The sequence below is a fragment of the Hyperolius riggenbachi genome, chromosome 4, assembly GCF_040937935.1.
Source record: "Hyperolius riggenbachi isolate aHypRig1 chromosome 4, aHypRig1.pri, whole genome shotgun sequence".
Classification (NCBI taxonomy): Eukaryota; Metazoa; Chordata; class Amphibia; order Anura; family Hyperoliidae; genus Hyperolius; species Hyperolius riggenbachi.
Genome location: NC_090649.1, coordinates 387,707,267 through 387,729,245, shown reverse-complemented (window position 1 = coordinate 387,729,245; position 21,979 = coordinate 387,707,267). Strand labels below are relative to the sequence as shown.

Below are 21,979 nucleotides of genomic sequence, written 5' to 3'. Positions count from 1 at the left end.
TTACATGTATTCCTACTTTCTATACATTTAGCATTTTTATATAAATGTGTGCAATAAGACCATTTTAAACTTGTCTGCAACCATACTGCTTTAGTATCTGGCTTTATTTTTTTTATCATTTACAGAGCCCAGTGTTTTCTGGCATCTTTCAATAGCACCATAATTAGTCATGCAATTACCACATCAATGACTGGGATCCTACTAGGTTAAGCATATTCATTGTGTAGGTTATATAGCACTAATAGCAAATACATTTTAATATTCTACATATGTAAGTTAGACAGAGACTGTGCTTTCAGGTAGTCGCCCTTCAAGGGCCCTGTACCCCACCAGCGCTACCCCCAGGCCCGGATTTACCATAAGGCACTATAGGTATGTGCCTACAAGTGCCCAATGATGGAAAGGTAGCCTGCTTCCCAATGCACAGTCCTGAGCAGAGCGTAAATGAGAGGTTACTCAACCAGCTCTCGGCATTCCACTGACTAGATCTCCCTTCAATTGGAGGCACCAATAGCTACTTAATAATGAGGGTTTCTCTGGCTACCTAATGCTAAGGGATGCCTGTAGCTACCTATGATGGACAAAGAAAGTAAGAGAAAAGTGACAGCTGGACCAGCCAGCAAACTGATGTCCACAGTTATCCTGATCTCCGCTACACTCCGATGTGCAGACAGGATACACCTCCTTCCTCGATGATGTTTGTGACATCACGGACAGCTTAGCCAATCGCTGACGCGTTTCGGAAGGTCTGCCTTCCTCTCTCAAAGCAGACTGTGGAAACCCTTTCAAAGAGTGAACCCTCCAACTCGCAGTCAGCTTTGAGAAAGGAAGGCAGACCTTCGGAAGCGCGTCAGCGATTGGCTAAGCTGTCCATGGCGTCACGAGCATCATCGAGGAAGGAGGTGTATCCTGTCTGCACACCGGAGTGCAGCGGAGATCGGGATAACTGTGGACATCAGTTTCCATCTAAGTGCTGCACTATCCCCACCAGAGCCGGGTCAGCTTGCCAGACATCACTGCTATAACCAGCTTGCCAGCTGCCATCTGATCATCTGCAGAGACTGTGAGTAATATACTCTTATTCATGGGACATTATACAAGTTTATAATACTATTGAACGCCTGTGGATATATGAAGGACAGTACTGGATTGTCCTAATAAGTCGTTGAGCTCATTCAAAATTCTCACTACTATTTACTCGTTAGAACGATTGAGAATAGCCATTACAGATTGCACCATATAAGATAGTTGTATGGAATCCTATTGAGAAAATAATACAGATATAAGTGGCCTCATTATCATCCCTCAACCTTGAAGATTGCCATCTTTGTCCATTTTTTCACTTTTTGTCACTTTTGACATAAGATTTTTTTATTGTTTTTATTTTTTACCTGCTGCAGCAGGGTAGTGGGTGTGACTGGTGCGTGCCAGTGTGCGTGTAGATTTGTTATTTATTATAACAGTTGTTACATCTTATGCAATTTTAATTGTATTATACAAACCAATTGATTAAAGTAGAAATCTATTTCCTACCTAGCGCTGACAAAGTACCACTTTATTATTGGAATAAATAAGTCAAGAAGTTGTAATAATAATAATAATAATAATAATAATAATAAAAAATATATACATGTCGTATAGAAGGTAAGCAGTTAAATAGCTATGCCAGCAGTAAAAAAAATAATTGTTTTTTCTTTTTATGAGCAGCCAGACATTTAGTGAACATTAATTTAGTACCTGAGGTAAGAACATCTTCCCAGCTCCAAACAGTTCTCCAACCACCTTCATGCCATTCATCAGAGGTCCTTCAATGATGTGAAGGGGTCTTGGGTATTTATCCTTATTAATCCTTGCTTCTTCTGTGTCCTCTATAACATACTTCTCAATCCCCTACAGACAGAAAATATAGAACATTCACTTTTGGCAAGTCCTTTTTGAAGTGAGGAGTTGTTTAAAGGGAACCTTAACTGTAAAAAAAAAATAATAATTTTACTCACCTGGGGCAGCTACCAGCCCCCTGCAGCCATCCTGTGCCCTCACAGTCACTCATGGCTCCTCTGGTCCCAGAGCTGCCAGCTAGATTCGTTTTTGCTGACTGGGAGTCGGACCGCCGCCATGCGTACATTTTTACGCATCCCTGCTGGTGCAGGAAGCTATTGCAGATATCAACAAGTACATTTTTACGCGTTACGAGTGTAATGCATAACATTTTATGCATTACACCCGTAACGCGTAAAAATTTACTTGTTGATGTCTGCAATAGCTTCCTGCACCAGCAGGGATGCGTAAAAACATACGCATGGCGGCCGGCCGACTTCCAGTCTAGTCAACTAGCTGGCAGCGGGGGACCAGAGGAGCCATGAGTGACTGCGAGGGCACAGGATGGCTGCAGGGGCCGGTAGATGCCCCAGGTAAGGAAAACTTTTTTTTTTTACAGTTAAGGTTCCCTTTAAGCAATCTCCAAAACTCACTGGGATGCTCTCAGCTGCACCTACTGCAAAAACTACTAAGGCCCAGTGCACACAAAAAACCTCTAGCAGATCCGCCAAACGCTAGAGGTTTTTGAAGCAGATTTCATAGCAATTTTAGGAAAGTTTTCTAAACATGCCTAGCGTTTGAGCGTTTTTGTGTAGCAGATTTCAAATATTTTTACAGTAAAGCTGTTACTGAACAGCTACTGTAACAAAACCACCTGGAAAACCACTCCGATCTAGCGTTTTTCAGAACGGTTTTCCACTTTCCTATACTTTAACATCGAGGCAGAAATGCCTCAGAAATAAAAAAAAAAATCCTGCAGCCCCCGAGTTAGCATTTGGGGAAAAAATGAACCGCTCTGGTGTGCACTAGCCCATTCACTTTCATTAGCCAAACGGTTTTCCCCCTGCAAGCATTTTAAAAATGCTCCAGACCCACTCTGGTGTGCACCAGCCCCAACTGAAAGGAAGATGCAGAGGCAAATCTGAAACAGAAGAGGCAAAAGTAATGGCAAATATGGCATAGAATGCTTCCCATTAGTCTTGGTGACACCTATGAGCAGTTTCCTGGCCTTTTACCGTACTTTTGGTTTCACAAAGATAATTGACATTAGGATTGAAAAACTTTGAGCTGTGACTTTAGCTATCCTTAAATACCTTAGTACTTGGCGTCTCTGGCCTCAAATACTTTTTCCCCTCTAAAACGAGGTTTGATTACTGTGATTGGCTCACAGTGATGGCTCCAAACCAAAATACGGAGCTGTGCTGTCAGCACAGCGAGAGGGCTGCAGCATCACTGGATCAGCAACAGTGACAGAAACGGCTGTTGTGAACGAACATGAAATTTCAACTCTGGCAGTCCGGAAGGGTAACAGTAAAAAAGGGCGCAGGAGGCTAGTGGACAAATCGGGCGCCGCCATTCACTCCCATAATAAATATCGTTAAATGGGCGCCCGATAGGAAAAAAGGGCGCCGGAGAAAAATAACGTTTTAAAAGCGGCGCCCGGAGACTTAATGTTTTATTACTGCTTCTCATGATTATACATTATTTAATGATTTATACATTTTTTAATATTATTTTTAAATAAAAAACAGTACAATATTTTTTTCAAACATTATTTTTAAACGAAAAATAGTACAATTTTTTTTTACATTATTTTTAAACGAAAAAAACGCACAATATGTTTTTGAAACGTTATTAATGCTTATCACAGGGGGGGGGTCTTAGGTTTAGGCACCAACAGGGAGGTCTTAGGTTTAGGCACCAACAGGGGGGTCTTAGGTTTAGGCACCAACAGGGGGGTCTTAGGTTTAGGCACCAACAGGGGGGTCTTAGGTTTAGGCACCAACAGGGGGTCTTAGGTTTAGGCACCAACAGGGGGGTCTTAGGTTTAGGCATCAACAGGGGGGTCTAGGGGTTAGGGGTAGGTACAGGGAGGGTTACTTAGTAATTTTTTTTTAAACGTTATTATACGTTTCACTATTTAAACGAAAGATTAACGTTTTTACAATTGCCGATTTAATGCACATTATTTAATGATTTATAACTTTATAAAACATTAATTTTAAACGAAATACAGTACAATACATTTTTAAACGTTATCCATGCTTATCGTTTAAAACCCCGCGCCCTTTTTTCCCAGCGCCCCTTTTTAACGTACGCGTCCGGAAGCGGTTAAAGAAAACCTGATTTCAAAGTAGTAAAGTTATGCTGTCACTGTTTATTTTGCTAAAGTTGCTAGTTCTCTTATACTAGTCATTTAGCTTCAGTACTCCTCTGGAAGTATCTGGTGGGTAGGTTTTTTTGATTGACAGCCGGCTTGTTCAGAGAAGCTGATTGGCTGTCAACTTGTTCAGGGACTTACTAGATGGAAAAGTCACAGGATTACCATAACAGCCGGAGGCTGGCAATTTATTTTTTTAAAATAGGGGTTTTTTTGCATTCCTCTGGATCAGCTGGGAGATGTTAGTGTTGTACATTATTTTCTGGTTGAACTATGAGCATTTGTCTTTTTTCAACCCAACTAAGTGCGTATGTATTATTATGGCGCCGGTGAGCTAGGCACAGGGTGAGCCAAATGACGGCTCACCCTGCTGCCGCTCAAATTCCTGGCGGCGCTAAATACTATTCCCCCTCTGAGTTGCTAGTCGGAGGGAGGTGTAATTTGGGGTCTGGCAATGGCTGGATTCCCGAAATACTGTTGCACGGGGCGCGCAGCATAGAACTAGTGCTATGACGGCGCCCAGTTTCGGCACTCAATGTTGAGTGCCTAAGTAACGACACTATGTAATAATGGCAGCACATATACATTTCTCCTGACATGTTCACATTAGTTAAGCTACGGTAACCAATCACAATCCAGCTTTCTCAACTCTGATTTCACCAAGTTGAAATCAATTCACTTTACATTACCAATCTTTATGCTAAATAAAAAATTATTTACCTTAACAAGAGCATATTCCAGTCTCTCCTCCACAGTCCCATTCCTCCATTCATCAGTCTGGATGACCTTTTTACCTCCTTTACCTGTTGTCTAGAAAAAAAAGAAGTTACCAAAATATGTATGCTGTCACACATTGCTGCAAGACCACATGTGCACATATACTGTGGCTTTAGATTCCAGTGAGGTAAAGAGGTTGTTGGAAAGGCAGAAACATTTGTGTAGCTCAGTGTGAGGCAATGGTTCATCATACGATTAACATGCCATCTCATTCATTCTTTCTTCATTCCATATTCCAATACAACATTCAGGTAAGGACTGAGCCATGTAGAGACTTACCCTAGGAAAACAACGTGCACTTACAGCAAATAGAAGCACTGCAATTTATTAAAATAGGAAACCTGTAGAGAATGGACTATAAAATACCTACTGATGACACTCGTATGAAAATGCTATTTGCCAGACTATTGTATAAATTCCCTGCCTGTATAACAGAGCTGGAACAAGAATGAAAATCAGATGTGCCGCCTACACAATTTAAATTACACCCAAAGTTGCACAGATATCTGTGTAGAGGGAAGGCTCTGGATACCATGGAGCCTTCCAGGTCCTCGGGCAGTACTGTCGTTCCAGTGCCATCCCCGGTAGAAGGCCTGTGACTGGCTGTGTCTTTGGTATTACTAAGGCAGCCTTCGTAAGTATTTGTATCTCCGGGTGCTTCCAAAGACATCATGCGTATGCTGCAACAATCCAGGATGTGAGCACTTCCGAAGGCTGGCCGAGGAGAGCTGAAGAGGTATCCAACCTAGCAAGTCAAATAACTTTAGAGGAAAAGGTCGGCACTAGGACAACGGAAGGATCGGAGGTCCTGGAAGGCACTATGGTATCCCTTCCCTCTACATAGATAAGTATCCAACTTAAAGGGACACTTAAGCTAGAAAAAAAAATGAGTTTTACTCACCTGGGGCTTCTACCAGCCCCCTGCAGCAGTCCTGTGCCCTCGCAGCCACTCACTAATCCTCTGGTCCCCCACTGCCAGCTAGTTTCGTTTTTGCCGACAGGCCCGTCAGGACTGGCCACGCGTAGCTATTTCCGCATTCCCAACTGTAATTAGCGCTATTGCGGGCTGCAAAACGTACCGCATTACGCACGCATAGATGCCGCATTACGCACGCATTATGCCGCATTACGCACGCATAGATATGCGACAACGCGTATTTTTGTACGCGTTGCGGCCCGCAATAGCGCTAATTACAGTCGGGAATGCGGAAAAAGCTACGCATGGCCAGTCCTGACGGGCCTGTCTGCAAAAACGAAACTAGCTGGCAGCGGGGGACCAGAGGATTAGTGAGTGGCTGCAAGGGCACAGGACTGCTGCAGGGGGCTGGTAGAAGCCCCAGGTGAGTAAAACTCATTTTTTTTTCTGGCCTAAGGTTCACTTTAACCACTTACCGACCGCCCACTGCACAGGGGCGGCCGGAAAGTGGATCCCACAAGGACCGCCGCATGCACAGAGGCGGCAGTCCTTGTACGGGCATGGGCGGAGCGATCGCGTCATTCGTAACGCGATCCTCCGCCGGGGACTGGCTCCGCCCCCTTGCGCTGTAACCCGCCGGCCGTTCGGAAGCGCCGGCGGGTTACTAGAACCCGGATCGCCGCATACAAAGTGTATAATACACTTTGTAATGTACACAAAGTGTATTATACAGGCTGCCTCCTGCCCTGGTGGTCCCAGTGTCCGAGGGACCACCAGGGCAGGCTGCAGCCACCCTAGTCTGCACGCAAGCACACCGATTCCCCCCCTGCCCCCTGATCGCCCACAGCACCCCTCAGACCCCCCCTGTTTGCACCCAATCACCCCCCTAATCACCCATCAATCACTCCCTGTCACTATCTGTCAACGCTATTTTTTTATTAGGTCCCTAACTGCACCCTGGGGACTCCTGATCACCCCCCCACCACTCAGATTCTCCCCAGACCCCCCCCCCCCTGTGTACTGTATGCATCTATCCCCCCTGATCACCTGTCAATCACCCATCAATCACTGCCACCCATCAATCAGCCCCTAACCTGCCCCTTGCGGGCAATCTGATCACCCACCCACTCCAATAGATCGCCCGCAGATCCGACTTCAGATCACCTCCCAAGTGCAGTGTTTACATCTGTTCTCTACCCTAAACACCCACTAATTACATATCAATCACCCATCAATCACCCCCTATCACCACCTGTCACTGTTACCCATCAGATCAGACCCTAATCTGCCCCTTGCGGGCACCCAATCACCCGCCTACACGCTCAGATTGCTCTCAGACCCCCCCCTTATCAATTCGCCAGTGCAATATTTACATCTGTGCTTCCCTGTAATAACCCACTGATCACCTGTCAGTCACCCATCAATCACCCCCTGTCACTGCCACCCATCAATCACCCCCTGTCACTGCCACCCATCAATCAGCCCCTAACCTGCCCCTTGCGGGCAATCTGATCACCCACCCACACCAATAGATCGCCCGCAGATCCGACGTCCGATCACCTCCCAAGTGCAGTGTTTACATCTGTTCTCTACCCTAAACACCCACTAATTACCCATCAATCACCCCCTGTCACTGCTACCTATCAGATTAGACCCCTATCTGCCCCTAGGGCACTCAATCACCCGCCCACAGCCTCAGAACGCCCTCAGACCCCAGCCCTGATCACCTCACTAGTGCATTGCTTGCATCTATTCCCCCATCTAATCACACCTTGAGACACCCATCAATCACCTCCTGTCACCCCCTAGCACACCTACCCATCAGATCAGGCCCTAATTTGCCCCGTGTGGGCTCCTGATCACTCGGCCAAACCCTCAGATCCCCCTCAGACCCCTTTCCGATCACCTCCCCAGTGCATTGATTGCATCTATTTTCCCCTCTAACCACCCCCTGAGACACCCATCAATCACCTTCTGTCACCCCCTAGCACTCCTATCCATCAGATCAGGCCTGATACAACCTGTCATTTAAAAGGCCACCCTGCTTATGACCGGTTCCACAAAATTCGCCCCCTCATAGACCACCGGTCATCAAAATTTGCAGATGCTTATACCCCTGAACAGTCATTTTGAGACATTTGGTTTCCAGACTACTCACAGTTTTTGGCCCGTAAAATGCCAGGGCGGTATAGGAACCCCACAAATGACCCCATTTTAGAAAAAAGACACCCCAAGGTATTCTGTTAGGTGTATGACGAGTTCATAGAAGATTTTATTTTTTGTCAAAAGTTAGCGGAAATTGATTTTTATTGTTTGTTTTTTTTCACAAAGTGTCATTTTTCACTAACTTGTGACAAAAAATAAAATCTTCTATGAACTCGCCATACACCTAACGGAATACCTTGGGGTGTCTTGTTTCTAAAATGAGGTCACTTGTGGGGTTCCTATACTGCCCTGGCATTTTAGGGGCCCTAAACCGTGAGGAGTAGTCTAGAAAACAAATGCCTCAAAATGACCTGTGAAATCCTAAAGGTACTTATTGGACTTTGGGCCCCTTAGCGCAGTTAGGGTGCAAAAAAGTGCCACACATGTGGTATCGCCGTACTCAGGAGAAGTAGTATAATGTGTTTTGGGGTGTATTTTTACACATACCCATGCTGAGTGGGAGAATTCTCTCTGTAAATGGACAATTGTGTGTAAAAAAAAATTAAAAAATTGTCATTTACAGAGATATTTCTCCCACCCAGCATCAGTATGTGTAAAAATACACCCCAAAATACATTATACTACTTCTACTGAGTACGGCAATACCACATGTGTGGCACTTTTTTGCAGCCTAACTACGCTAAGGGGTCAAAAGTCCAATGAGCACCTTTAGGCTTTACAGGGGTGCTTACAATTTAGCACCCCCCAAAATGTCAGGACAGTAAACAGGAGCATGGTGAGTCAGTGGCAGATTTCATTTTTTTTTTGTCGCAAGTTAGAAGAAATAGAAACTTTTTTCCTTTTTTTTGTCACAAAGTGTCATTTTCCGCTAACTTGTGACAAAAAATAATTTCTATGAACTCACTATGCCTCTCAGTGAATACTTTGGGATGTCTTCTTTCCAAAATGGGGTCATTTGGGGGGTATTTATACTATCCTGGAATTTTAGCCCCTCATAAAACATGACAGGTGGTCAGAATAGTCAGAGATGCTTGAAAATGGGAATATTCACTTTTTGCACCATAGTTTGTAAACGCTATAACTTTTACCCAAACCAATAAATATAGGCTGAATGGGGTTTTTTTTTAATCAAAAACATGTTTGTCCACATTTTTCGTGCTGCATGTATACAGAAATTTTACTTTATTTGAAAAATGTCAGCACAGAAAGTTAAAAAAAAATAAATCATTTTTTTGACAAAATTCATGTCTTTTTTGATGAATATAATAAAAAGTAAAAATCGCAGCAGCAATCAAATAGCACCAAAAGAAAGCTTTATTGGTGACAAGAAAAGGAGCCAAAATTCATTTAGGTGGTAGGTTGTATGAGCGAGCAATAAACCCTGAAAGCTGCAGTGGTCTGAATGGAGAAAAAGGCTCTGATCCTTAAAGCGGAATATAACCCTGCATTTCAACTTTGCTCTAAAACATTATTTACAGCATATTATATGCAAAAAGCATTTTTTTTTAGTAGACCAGCATTGGAAGGGTTAAACACAGAGGTTTTAAGTTCGGTGCAGACGTTCAGATAGTTACATTCTATTTAGTTAGATGTATCTATTGATAAACAGTTACACACTCTTTGGCTGTCCTCCAAGCTCCTTCTCAGTGAGAGAGATGAGTCACAACACTTACTTATTTGTAAACAAAAAGTATCTAACTGAAGTTCGGATGCGTCTGCAAAAATCTCCAGGGACTTTAAAGCCCTGTGTAACCCTTCCAATGCTGGTCTAGTAAAAAAGAAAAATGCTGGTTGCATATAATATACTGTAAATAATGTTTTAGAGCAAAGTTGAAATGCAGGGTTATATTCCGCTTTAAGGGGGGTAAAGCCCACGGCCCTCAAGTGTTTAAAGTGAGTTTATTCACTTCAGGTTCACTTTAAAGGACCATTGTAGTAAAAATCTTAAAAATTAAAACATAAGTAAATATATACAGATAAGAAGTACATTTCTCCAAGTAAAATGAGCCATAAATTACTTTTCTTCTGTGTTTTCTCATATTTTGCTGTCACAGTAAGTAGTAGAAATCTAACAGAACCAACAGGTTTTGGACTAGCCCATGTCCTCTTGGGGGTTTCTCAGGGTTTTCTTTATTTTCAAAAGCACTTCGTGAATGGCAGTTGCTCCGTCCAACTGCCCCCCCCCCAAAAAAAAAGTGTACGTTGAGCAGGGAGGCTGGCCAGCATCTTTGTATTAATCTTTTTCAGGGAGTGTGCTTATAAAGAATAAAGGCCATGTTGAGAATCCCCTATGGAGAGATGGACCAGCCCAAAACCTGTCAGCAATTTCAGATTTCTACTTACTGTAAGTGACAGCAACATACAAAAAAAGTAATTTATGGCTCATTTTACTCTGGAAGAAACATACTTATTTGTATGTGTTTACGTATATCTTAAATTTAAGAACAGTGGTCCTTTAAGGAAATAAAGTCAGCAGCTCCCATATTCATCTCACTTCAGTCTTCCTTTAATAGAAGAAAAGAGTGCTAGAACAGACAGAAGGACACATTTTAAAATACCATGCGATAAAAGGTCAAGGTGCAAATGTAGAGCAGATGCTAAAAGTGACCAATCAGAAACCTTGATTTGGATGCATATTTCACATCTGTAGCAATTTTTCTCCAATTATACTCGCTCTGAGTTTGAAAAGTCTGCCCTGTTGTGCGCACTACTTAACATAGGAGTAATTTTACCACCCATAGCTATTCTTACAAGTGTCAAAATATTAGACATACAATATTAAATGAAACCAGAGACAAAGAGTAAGAAAGATTCGATACATACCAAAGCTTCCACCAGCCCCATAAGCACACCTTCGCTGTCCTCCTGCGGTCTGCCGTTCAGCCGCATTAGCCCTGGTAACTGGTTCAGTCGTGTCAATCGGGGTCTTCTGGGCATGCCTGCCACAATCTCCACCAATATCAGGGTTGCCTTCAGCGCTAAAACTCACCCTCTGCTGATATCTTCCCTGCCTACAAGATTTATTACCCACCAAGCACCAGTATAACCGCAATTAAAGAAAATGATGCATACCTAGGGCTTCCTCCAGGCTGATCATTCCCTCACCATTCTCCTCAACCTCCTGAATCTTCCACAATTTGCCCCAGAATACTAGGCATACTGCGGATGTGCAGCCCGGCAGCACCCCGGTCCCGCTTCCATGGCCGGGAGCGTTCTGCGTCAGACTGGCCCCAACTGGTACCCTTTAACATTGCTGTCTGTGCAGTGCCCATTTTACCGAAGCACTGCCGGTGCCCAAATTACTTGCTTATCACAAGGTCCCACGTAATTCTCTGCACAACACACAGTCATTAGGCACCAGTATTAATAATGGCAATAATAATCTCTGGAAAGTGCAGTACCTGAGCATACTTCAGAAGTTTCTCTGTTGCTTCAGGATCCTTATTCCAGATCAGATCTTCGCACAGCCGGAGGAGTTCCTTATCAATGTCATCATATACAGGAAGGCTGCCAGCATTTACAATCCCCATGTCCATCCCAATCTACAGAAGAAACAAACATCAAAACACACATATTCTCTGACATTTAAAATCAATAAACCAATCCTTTTTTAATTATTGCATGGCCAACTAAAATCATTTCTTTATTCATTTAATTTGGTTTCCTTATCTACTTTTAAGTCACACATATAGAAAACAAAACAAAAATAAATAAATAAAACTTTAAAGCACCACTAGATATTCCAAACAGAGATCTCACATCACAAATGTTGCATTATTATTTTGCTTTGGGTTTTTTCAAGATTATTGTTAACCACTACCCCCTTAACCCATTCACGTTCCGTCGTTTTCACTTGAGCAATGTTCACCTCCCATTGATTAGCCTATAACTTTATCACTACTTATCACAATGAACTGATCTATATCTTGTTTTTTCCGCCACCAATTAGGCTTTCTTTGGGGGGTACATTTTGCTAAGAGCCACTTTAATGTAAATGCATTTTAACAGGAAGAATAAGAAAAAAAAAACGGGAAAAAAAATAATTTCTCAGTTTTCAGCCATTATAGCTTTAAAATAATACACCTCCATAATTAAAACTCACGTATTGTATTTGCCCATATGTCCCGGTTATTACACCGTTAAAATTATGTCCCTATCACAATGTGTGGCGACAATATTTTATTTGGAAATAAAGGTGCATTTTTTCCGTTTTCCATCTATCACTATTTACAAGTTTAAAATAAAAAAATATATAGAAATATTTCATCTTTACATTGATATTTTAAAAGTTTAGACCCTTAGGTAAATATTTACATGTTTTTTTCTTTTTATTGTAATGTTTTTTTTTTATATTAAACATTTAATTTGGGTATTTTTGGGAGGGTGGGATGTAAACAATAGATTTATAATGTAAATGTGTGTTTATTTTTTTTTTTTTTACTTTGAGTTGTAGTTTTACTTTTTGGCCACAAGATGGCGGCCATGAGTTTGTTTACATGACGTCACTCTAAGTGTAATATACGCTTAGAGAGACGCATGGGGGAGGCAACATCCAGAAAAAGCGCAGCTTCCGAGAGAAGCTGTCGCTTTTTCAGTGGGGGAGAGGAATCAGCGATCAGGCACCATAGCCCGATTCACTGATTGCCTGGCTAACGAACCGCGGGCCGGGAGCGTGCATGCACGCGCGATCGGCCGCGGGAGCGCGCATGGTTCCTGGACGTAGAAACTACGTCCAGGAACTAAGATAGGTTGAGGATCAGAGGCTGCTGGTACACTAAAACGCAGCATACCGACGAATCACCGCAAAAATCCGCCGCTCCCGCAACTCTTTCCCCGCCGTAGGCTGCTCTCTCGGACGTCTCTATGACGGCAGAGCGCTGTGCGTTGGTCAAGAGCCGCTTTCATTGGCTCCTGACCCTGTCACTCAATGTAAGCCAATGGGATTGGCTTACAGTAATGACAGGGCCAGGAGCCAATGAGAATGGCTCCTGTCCGGCTCACAGTGCTCTGCCGCCATAGAGGCAGCAGGGCAGCACATTGCAGCAGGTAGAAAGCTGCGAGAGCGGCGGGAATGGGGGTGGACGTGCGGTGAATGGGTCGTAGAGCTTACGTCCGGTCAGAACCACAGCGCCACCCGCCCGACGTAGATTTGTACTGCGTCGGTCCGAAATTGGTTAAAATGCTATATAATTTATTTACAGAATGATGTGAAAACGCCTTGTTAAAAAAAATGTTATGTACTTCCAAGGCAGTGTGAAACCATGGCTTTATGAGGTAAATTCTTGTATGGCTCATAACTAGATGAGAGTGTGGGAAAGTAGAGAAATGAAAGTATTCAGTCTCTTACTAGAAACTGAAAGCATTCTGGTGACAGACATGGCTCGATCCATACACATGCAATTCAGGGAATTTCAATTTTCACAGTACAAAAATAAAATTTAAGAAAATAATAAAAATGGTGATCAGCAGACGTATGGAAATATAGCAACCTTTATTGCAAGATCCAAATTGAACAGTAAGGGCCATATGCAATTTACTTTATCACCTGAGTTTTCTCCTAGGAGATCATTTTTCATTTTCAATTTAAAATAACTTTCCAGCACTTTTCAACTACTCAAGTACCAAAAAGTAGACGAAAAAGTGCTATCAGAATTATTTGGAGTATTTTCTTTCTAGTGGCTTAAAAGGCATTTTATCTACAAGTTTAAAAATATCACCTAGGAGAAAGCCCCGGAGAAAAAGTGAATTGCATATGGACTTTATGTTTAACAACTTGCCGACCGATCCATGCCAATTGGCGTGAATGCGGCGGCAGCCCCAATACCGCTCCACGCCTCTCTATGGGGCTAGCTGGAGATCGCGCCAGGCTGCACTAGTATCTCCTGCTTGGAAGGTGGAGAGGAGCTCCGCCTTCAGTCTCCCAGCAGCGATCGTCGCTTGGAGACTGTTAGACGCCATCTAATTATGCTGTACAGCATTGCGATCTGCAGCAGCGCTGTACTGGGGACAGCCATGTGACATGGCTGTCCCCTCTGTTAGTGCGGAAGTGATCCGCTGTCATAGGCTGAAGCCTATGGACAGCCGGCCACGCCGATTGGCTGGCAGGGGTAGGGAGGGAGCGGGGATGAAATAAAATAAAGAAACATAAAAATAATAAAATATTGATTAAAAAAACAAACAAACACTGGGGGAGCGATCAGAATCCACCAACAGAGAGCTGTTGGTGGGGAGAAAAAAAGAGGGGGGGGGGGGTGTGGAATCACTTGTGTGCTGAGTTGTGCGGCCCTGCAGCTTGGCCTTAAAGCTGCAGTGGCCAATTTCAAGAAAAATGGCCTGGTCTTGGGGGGGGGGGGGGGGGGGTTTAACACTGCGGTCCTCAAGTGGTTAAACTCCCCTACAAACTGCAATTCCCTCCCACCCCTAGTGCTGGGAATACACGGTTCGTTTCTGCCATGCGTTTCTGCTCTCGATCCTTTTTGCCGCTCAATCCTGCAAACGATTCTCTTATTTTCCATTCACTTCTATAGAAAACGAGCGGCCAAAGATTCAAGAGGGAGACCGGACATGTCGGAAATTATCTATCGAACCATCTAATCAGCTTAAAAAGAACGGTGTATTCCTAGCATAAAATCATGAATCAGCTGAGTCACAGGTCACATCCCTGCATTGAATCTGCATCATGCTTTTCCTCAGTCACCCTGACACCTGCCAAACACCATTCACGCCTGGCCAACAAACACACTATATCAGGGCCTTGATCTAAGCAACCTCCAATGGATAATTGCAGTGTCCCAGCTTATGGTGCCCGTACATGGTATAACAACGTTAATTTTTCGCATTTGACAAACGATCAAATCAAATGAAAAACGAAAATATTTTTTTTTTTCTGATCAAGAACGATCCAATCTGTGATGGAACAGAATCACTATCAGGAAAAGGTCCATAGTAAATACTCTATAACTCGTGATATGTAGACAGAAGAACAATCGGCACCAAATGCTGCACTGGCAAGGCAACCTTCTGGGGGGTCCTTAGCACTTGCTCACTGTGCCTCCGGTTTTTAAGACCTCAATTGTGTGGCAAAAGTGAAAAGATACCGGGCACCAGAGGTCTCTGAGGAAGCAAGCATTGCCAGCTTGCGAAACGGCTGTAAGGGCCCGTTCAGACTGCAAAATGCGGACGGCCACGCATGCGGACCGCAACGTGTACGAACGCACGCCATCCGCGTTCGTATGCGTTGCGTGGCTGATCCCATCACTGAAAAGTGAATGGGACAGCCGCGCGTTTTTGTAAAATCTGCGTGCAGCATGCGTTCCCGGACCGCACAGGTCCGGAACGCATGCAGTGTGAACATCAGACATTGCACTCTATGCAATGTCTGATGTCCTGCGTGTCGGCCACCTGCACGCGTTTCCAAAACGCGGCTGGAAACGCGTGCAGTGTGAACGGGCCCTTAGACCTACTGCCTGATCTATGGTGTCTGTCTATGGATGGGATGAAATAAATTAGCTTTTGCAATCCAGCTGGTGCCCGGTATCTTTTCACTTTTGCCACATAAATACTCTATAACAGGGCTTTTCAACCCTGTCCTCAAGTACCACCAACATTGCATGCTTTGCAGAAAACCACAAACATTCACAGGTGAGGTAATTCGTGTCTCAGTAGAGCTGATTAACTGCCTCTGTGGATTTCCACAAAACATGCACTGTTGATGGTACTTGAGGACAGGGTTGAAAAGCCCTGCTCTATAATAATCTCCCTGTGTCGCTGCGTCCAGCTGCCCCTGCGCAGTCCGCTCCGGCCCACGAGGCGGTGATTGACAGTGCAGTACAGCCCGACCCGGAGGTCGCCCTGATGTCATCGCCGGGGAGCGAGCTGCGGCGAACAGCTGTGGTGAGAGATGCGGCGAACAGCTGTGGTGAGAGATGCGGCGAGGGACGTGCTGGGAGAATGGGGCTGGAGGAAGCCCCCGGTAAGTAGTGCTTATTTTCATACATTTTGCCGGATAACTCCTTTAAGCAAACTTAAAGCGGATCTGAGATGAAAAACTAACTATAACAAGTAACATGTCTATATATCTTATCTAAAGTTTAGATAGTTTACACAGAAAATCTAGCTATAAAAAGCTTCATCAGTTTATGTTTACTTATACCTATAATACAATGAGACCGGCCATGTTTTGTTTGTTATATTACACACAGGCAAGCTGCAACTGCATCTCTAGCCCTCAGCTCAATCCCCTTTCCTCCTCCCTCCTCCCCTCTGCTTCTGCACTGTCTGGCTAGTAATCTCCTCCTCATCTTGCCCAGACTGAGTTCCCATAAGCCCTTGCTACATGGATCTGAGAGTGCCAAGGCACTCTGGAAAAGCCGTGGGCGAGGCTTGTTTAGTTTATAGGGAATTAGAGTATTACAAAAAAAGTATTTGGGTTAAGGAATGCCCTATAAACTATATGTGCGGAACACGATTATGCAATGAGTAAAAGTTTATCTCTGAACCACTTTAATGATAGTGTTACTATGCTGGGCAGGAACACAATCATGAGTGTAGAGAGTATAGAGTAGGGGGCTCTGCACACAGCCCTGAGGAAAACCAGTGCTGAGACTGATAGATGTACAAAATTTATACCCACTAACCCTCTGAAGAAGGATTCACTAAACCAGATGCAACGCGAGCACAATGTGCGGCATTGCTTACCAGATTCGTTACGCTCCTGCTGTCGCAGGGAATGCAATAGCCACTGTGAACATGGCCTAAATAATAATCCTGCTATGCCTGAGCTTCCTAGATGCACTCTTACCTTAATAGCATGATAAAGAAACACCCCGTGCATTGCTTCACGAATAGCCTCCATCCCACGAAATGAAAAGGAGAGGTTGGAAAGGCCACCACTGACCTTCGCCCCCTTTAGAGTATCCTGTACAACAACAATGCAGATATCTGATGTTACTGAAGCCATGAGTTTGCACAGCCACACAAAGATTTTATGAACTCTGCTTAGTTTTCAGGAGAGCTGCTGCTCAAATGCAAACATAAAGCACTGGTCTACTAATGCATGCAATGAAAAAAGTTAAAAAGCGAATAAAGTAGGTAAAAAAAAAAATAATCAAAGTCTGTATGAATACTGACTGCCACTCACCTTTATCATTCTAGTAGCTTCAATATAATGGATGGCATACTTGTCGTGCTCTTCCATGCCAGTGCCAATTGTCAGAATATTTGGGTCGAAAATGATATCATTAGGATTAAAATTCAATTTGTTAACCAAGAGGTTATAGGCTCTTGTGCAGATGCTGACCTTATTCTCTGCATCTGTAGCCTTAGTGAAGAGAGACAATTAGATAATCAATACTGAATGGGGCAACAAATACAATGCTTAGCATACCATATATTATACCGGTAATGTATACATTAACTAAACAGGACTATGACATATTTCATTTCTTCGGGCAAGAACATCCGCAAGGAATTTTATCATGTATCTCTCTTGTTTAATGCACTGTTATTCATGTCCTTGTAGACGTTGAGCTTTGTAATGTGCCAAACCCAATTCCAGGCATGATCCTGTCATGCTTGGCGAAATAAATAATTCTGATTCTGATTCTGAATTTTAAAAAAAGCAAATTACATTTTTTTTCTTATCCTACATTATCTATTTTAACCTCCCCACAATAACAATGGAATGGATTTCTAAACATAGCTACACATGGTGTGAAAAAAATATACTTATTTTAGAGATCGATTTCACTACACCCACTTAGGTATATATCAAATATTTCTACAGAATTAATCAAGAAAAAAGTGGAATTTCCTATGCAATCAATCATTTCATCCAGGGCTGTGGAGTCGAAGCAATTTTTTGGTACACTGGAAAAAATACACTGACTGACTCATAAATGTAAACTGTAATTAAAAGTGAACATATGTTAAAATGTTCTATTACTCAGATAATAGTCATCATAAATAACTTATATATACAGTAATAGCAGTGTTTTGTCCACAAAATTAAATAAACTAATCAAAAAATAGTTACTTGTGCTGCTGCAATAAAGCAGTCATCGTATTTTCCATTATTTTTCTTGCTGGAGTCTAAACTTGGGTTGAGAGAATTGTTGAGATCCCCACCAATGAACAGATTTTTACTGATTTTGAGTTCCTGTAATTTGTCTGTTTAACAGAATTCAATGGAACCCCATATCAGCCGGGCTCTAGTGCATAGATCCGCCTCCTTGCAGAAAATGGCCTTGGCCTTTTCTATATCAGATATGAAAGGCAGAGGCCTTTTTTCGGCTACATGCTGGAACCCAGCTGATATGGGGCTTCAGTTAATCTTATTATATACAGACAACTTGATGGGGGAATTCACATCGACAGGCCATGATGGCTGACAGGGTAGTGTCAGTTGTCTGGCAATGAGCTTTCAGTTCCCAAAAGCAAATGCCATCTTAATATAGCTTTAAAATTCCTAAGCTTTGGCAGTGACGTTACATACTTTCAATCAACAAAATTGTAATATGCAAATTGGAAGAGTCTGAGTCAGTGGAATTCTAAACTAAGGAGTCAGAAGATTTTTGTACCAACTCCAAAGCCCTGATTTCATCAAATAAAATGAAAATCTTAATGATTTGGTTGTACTCTGTATGGCCACCTTACCATTCGTATAGCCTGGAGAATAAAAGTGATTCTATTAGGCGATATTATTAGGTAATGTGTATTATTATTGGGTGCCTATTATTAGGAATTAGGTAATATGAGGGCATAGAAGTAAGGTTTCAATAATTTTTATTGGGGTTTTTAAATACAGCCATTTTCATAAAAAGGCATATCAATAGCAGTATGATTATTACATCAAACAAACTATTAGACCAATTTCAACAGAGCAGAATAACTATTATAGAACAGTGTATGCCATAAATCTTATTCAACAATGCAATATAAGATGTATGCAAATAAACACTATAATATTGCTCATTGTCTGCAATTTTCCATGGAGCTGAATCTTCCAGTACCTGGTGGACTGAGATCCAACCAACAAAGTCACTGGAAGTCGCATCCAACCTTTATAAAACTGTATTAAAGAGAATCTTTACTCTAACATTTTTACAGCAAAAAGCATACCATTCTATTCATTATGTTCTCCTGGGCCCCTCTGTGCTGTTTCTGCCACTCTCTGTTGCAAACCTGGCTTGTAATTGCCAGTTTTAGGCAGTGGTTACAAACAAACTAACCAGCTTGTGATAGGCTCGCATAAGCAGAGTGTGTGAGTCATACAGAGCCTGCTGGGGGCCTGGAGGGGGTGTGCATAGCTTCTACAAATCACAAGCAGCCCTGCACATTCCACGCATTCCAGCCTTAGCCCGACTGTGCCGACAGAAGAAAATAGATTAGATCATATAACATAGATAACACAGTCACTGTGCAATTAGGAAAGGCTGCAGTAAGCCAGAGCACATTAGAACAGGCAAAGGAACTTATAGGATAGAAGAACTAAGGCTGAACATTTTGATACAGAGTCTCTTTAAAGTTAGATCATCATTTAAAGATTTTTATGATCTATATGCTAATAAATATGTATTTATATCTAGAATGTATGGAGTATTTAAACCCCTACTATGTATTATCAAAATTATTAACCTCTATGAATGACAGTTGCCGAGAGTATATTGTAGTACATTTGAATATTATTTTAACTTTGAAATAGCGTAGGGGCATAGTAGTAAGAGCAATTTAATAATATTACATATTACAAAACAGCGTGTGCAGCAACGGTGTATGCTACATCAATTTTTCAACAAAAGTTTAACCTTTCTTTAAAAGATTTACTATAAAGGGATGTGGTAGAAGAAGACCTTACATACCTGTCCAACTTCATCAAAAGCCATGATGACCACTGCTGCACCAAACTGCTTTATCTTTCGGGCTTTTGTAAGGAAGTCCTCTTCTCCCTCTTTCAGGCTTATACTGTTCACTATACATTTACCCTGACAGCATTTCAGCCCTGCCTCAATGACTTCAAAGTTAGATGAGTCGATACATAAAGGAACCTGCAAACAAAGAGGTAATAACATAAATTAACACCTCTATTCAACAAAGATAACAGGACTGCAGCAATTGACTAATAGAGTCTGCATGAAGCATCACAATGACTAGGACGACAAAATACTGCTGCAGAATGTGTGTGTACAGCTCATAAGGGACAAAGTTAACCTGTGCAAACGCTACAGACCCAACCCTGGAAATTACTAGAGAAACAGTCATAAAACTCATTTACTTTCCCCAGCCTTTGAGAATGTATTTTATTTTTACAGAGTGCCTTATTCCCTTGGGATAAAAATGTTACAGACATGATTTTGTGGGACAAGCATTGCATGTGCTTATGTACGCTTAGATGTTCTGTCAAGTCTTCATTACTATGGTCATCTTCCTGTTCCAGGGACCACCAGGGCTCAGTTTAATGCTCTGGTGATTGATAGAGGTCCCAAGAGTAAAAAATCTCCACAACAGGGCATAGACGAACAGCAAAATCTTAAGAGGCTCTCATTCTGTCCCATAATATAGAAAACAAAATTCACTTTTTCCTGTACTTGGGATTTAACTGAAAGTAAAACAACATTGGGACATGGATTTAAGAGACATAGTAAAGCTAAAATAATGTAAGTGTAGTTAATAGTATACAGTACGGCATACTTCTTTACTTGTTAAAGTTGACCTATACAGACCTACGTACAATGGTTCAAATAATGTAAGTGGAAAAGACATTAGGAATTATTGTAACATAGGAACAGGCAGAAAATTATCACTCTTCGTTCAACCTCATCATCATCACTTGCTATCTTTATCTCCACTCAGCAGACCTCCCAACATATCACCTCTTCAGACACATACTGCATATGGTGGAGGTAGTGTGTGAATAACTGAGTGGACATAGCACCATTACAGTTTCACAGGCCAAACTTCCATCCACCAACCCAATCTGGCCACAAGGTGAATGCACAAACCAAGAGTGAAAATTCGCCCTGACTGAGGTGGGAGAGCACAGAGGTAGGTGATCTCACATAAGGGAAAGAAGTATTGATGGGCCATGATCATCTGGAGACAGCAGCAGAGCCTGCATACAGCAAAGCACAGCCTACGCAGGGCAGGATTCAGCACACAGAAGAACAAAAACAGTTACATAATAGCAGATGAGCTGTACTGGTCACTCAAGGTCCATAGTTGGTGTACTTGGAGAAGTACCTGTGCAGAAATCTTTGGCTCCCCGGTCCAGAATTTTGCCTAGTTAGCATTTTGGAACAACTGGTCAACCCAAATGTCAGCACGGCTTACGTTGCTTACAAAGCACTTCCTTCTCACTACTCCACAGATAGTGAAAAAAGCAGAGATGGGAAAAAAAAACCTGTCTAAATTGACCAGACAGTAAAGCTGTGCACATAGGTTTTTTTTGGGTTTTTTTTTTTTTTTTTTTTAATTGGGGTTGAAAAAAAAGACATATGTCAATTAGCCCAAAAAGGGAAAAAAATTTCTTCCCGACTCCAAATGGCAACCAGATAAAATCCCTGGATCAACATCATTGGGCATTACCTAGTAATTATAGCCATGGATGTCTTTCAACACAAGGAAAGCATCTAAGCCCACTTTAAATGCAGATATAGATTTTGCCATAACTACTTCCTGTGGCAATGCATTCCACATTTTAATCACTCTTACTGTAAAGAACCCTTTCCTAAATGAATGGCTAAAACATTTTTCCTCCATGCGCATATCATGTCCCCTAGTCCTTTGTAAAAGCCTAGGGACAAAAAGCTCATCCGCCAAGCTTTTTATACTGAACTCTGACATATTTATACATGTTAATTAGATCCCCTCTAAGGCGTCTTTTCTCCAGACTAAATAAACCCAATTTATCTAACCTTTCTTGGTAA

General features: G+C 42.4%; 1 protein-coding gene across 1 annotated transcript in view; it reads right to left on the bottom strand.

Annotated features, from left to right (window-relative positions):
* Window positions 1-21,979, bottom strand: part of MTR (5-methyltetrahydrofolate-homocysteine methyltransferase) — a 109,883-nt gene that overhangs the window by 34,261 nt on the left and 53,643 nt on the right. The window contains exons 15-20 of the mRNA XM_068232142.1: window positions 19,916-20,101; window positions 17,197-17,376; window positions 16,858-16,974; window positions 11,459-11,599; window positions 4,919-5,008; window positions 1,738-1,890 (exon numbers count right to left, since the gene is read on the bottom strand). Coding sequence (XP_068088243.1) covers window positions 1,738-1,890; window positions 4,919-5,008; window positions 11,459-11,599; window positions 16,858-16,974; window positions 17,197-17,376; window positions 19,916-20,101 — 867 coding nt within the window. The remainder of the gene's footprint in view (window positions 1-1,737; window positions 1,891-4,918; window positions 5,009-11,458; window positions 11,600-16,857; window positions 16,975-17,196; window positions 17,377-19,915; window positions 20,102-21,979) is intronic.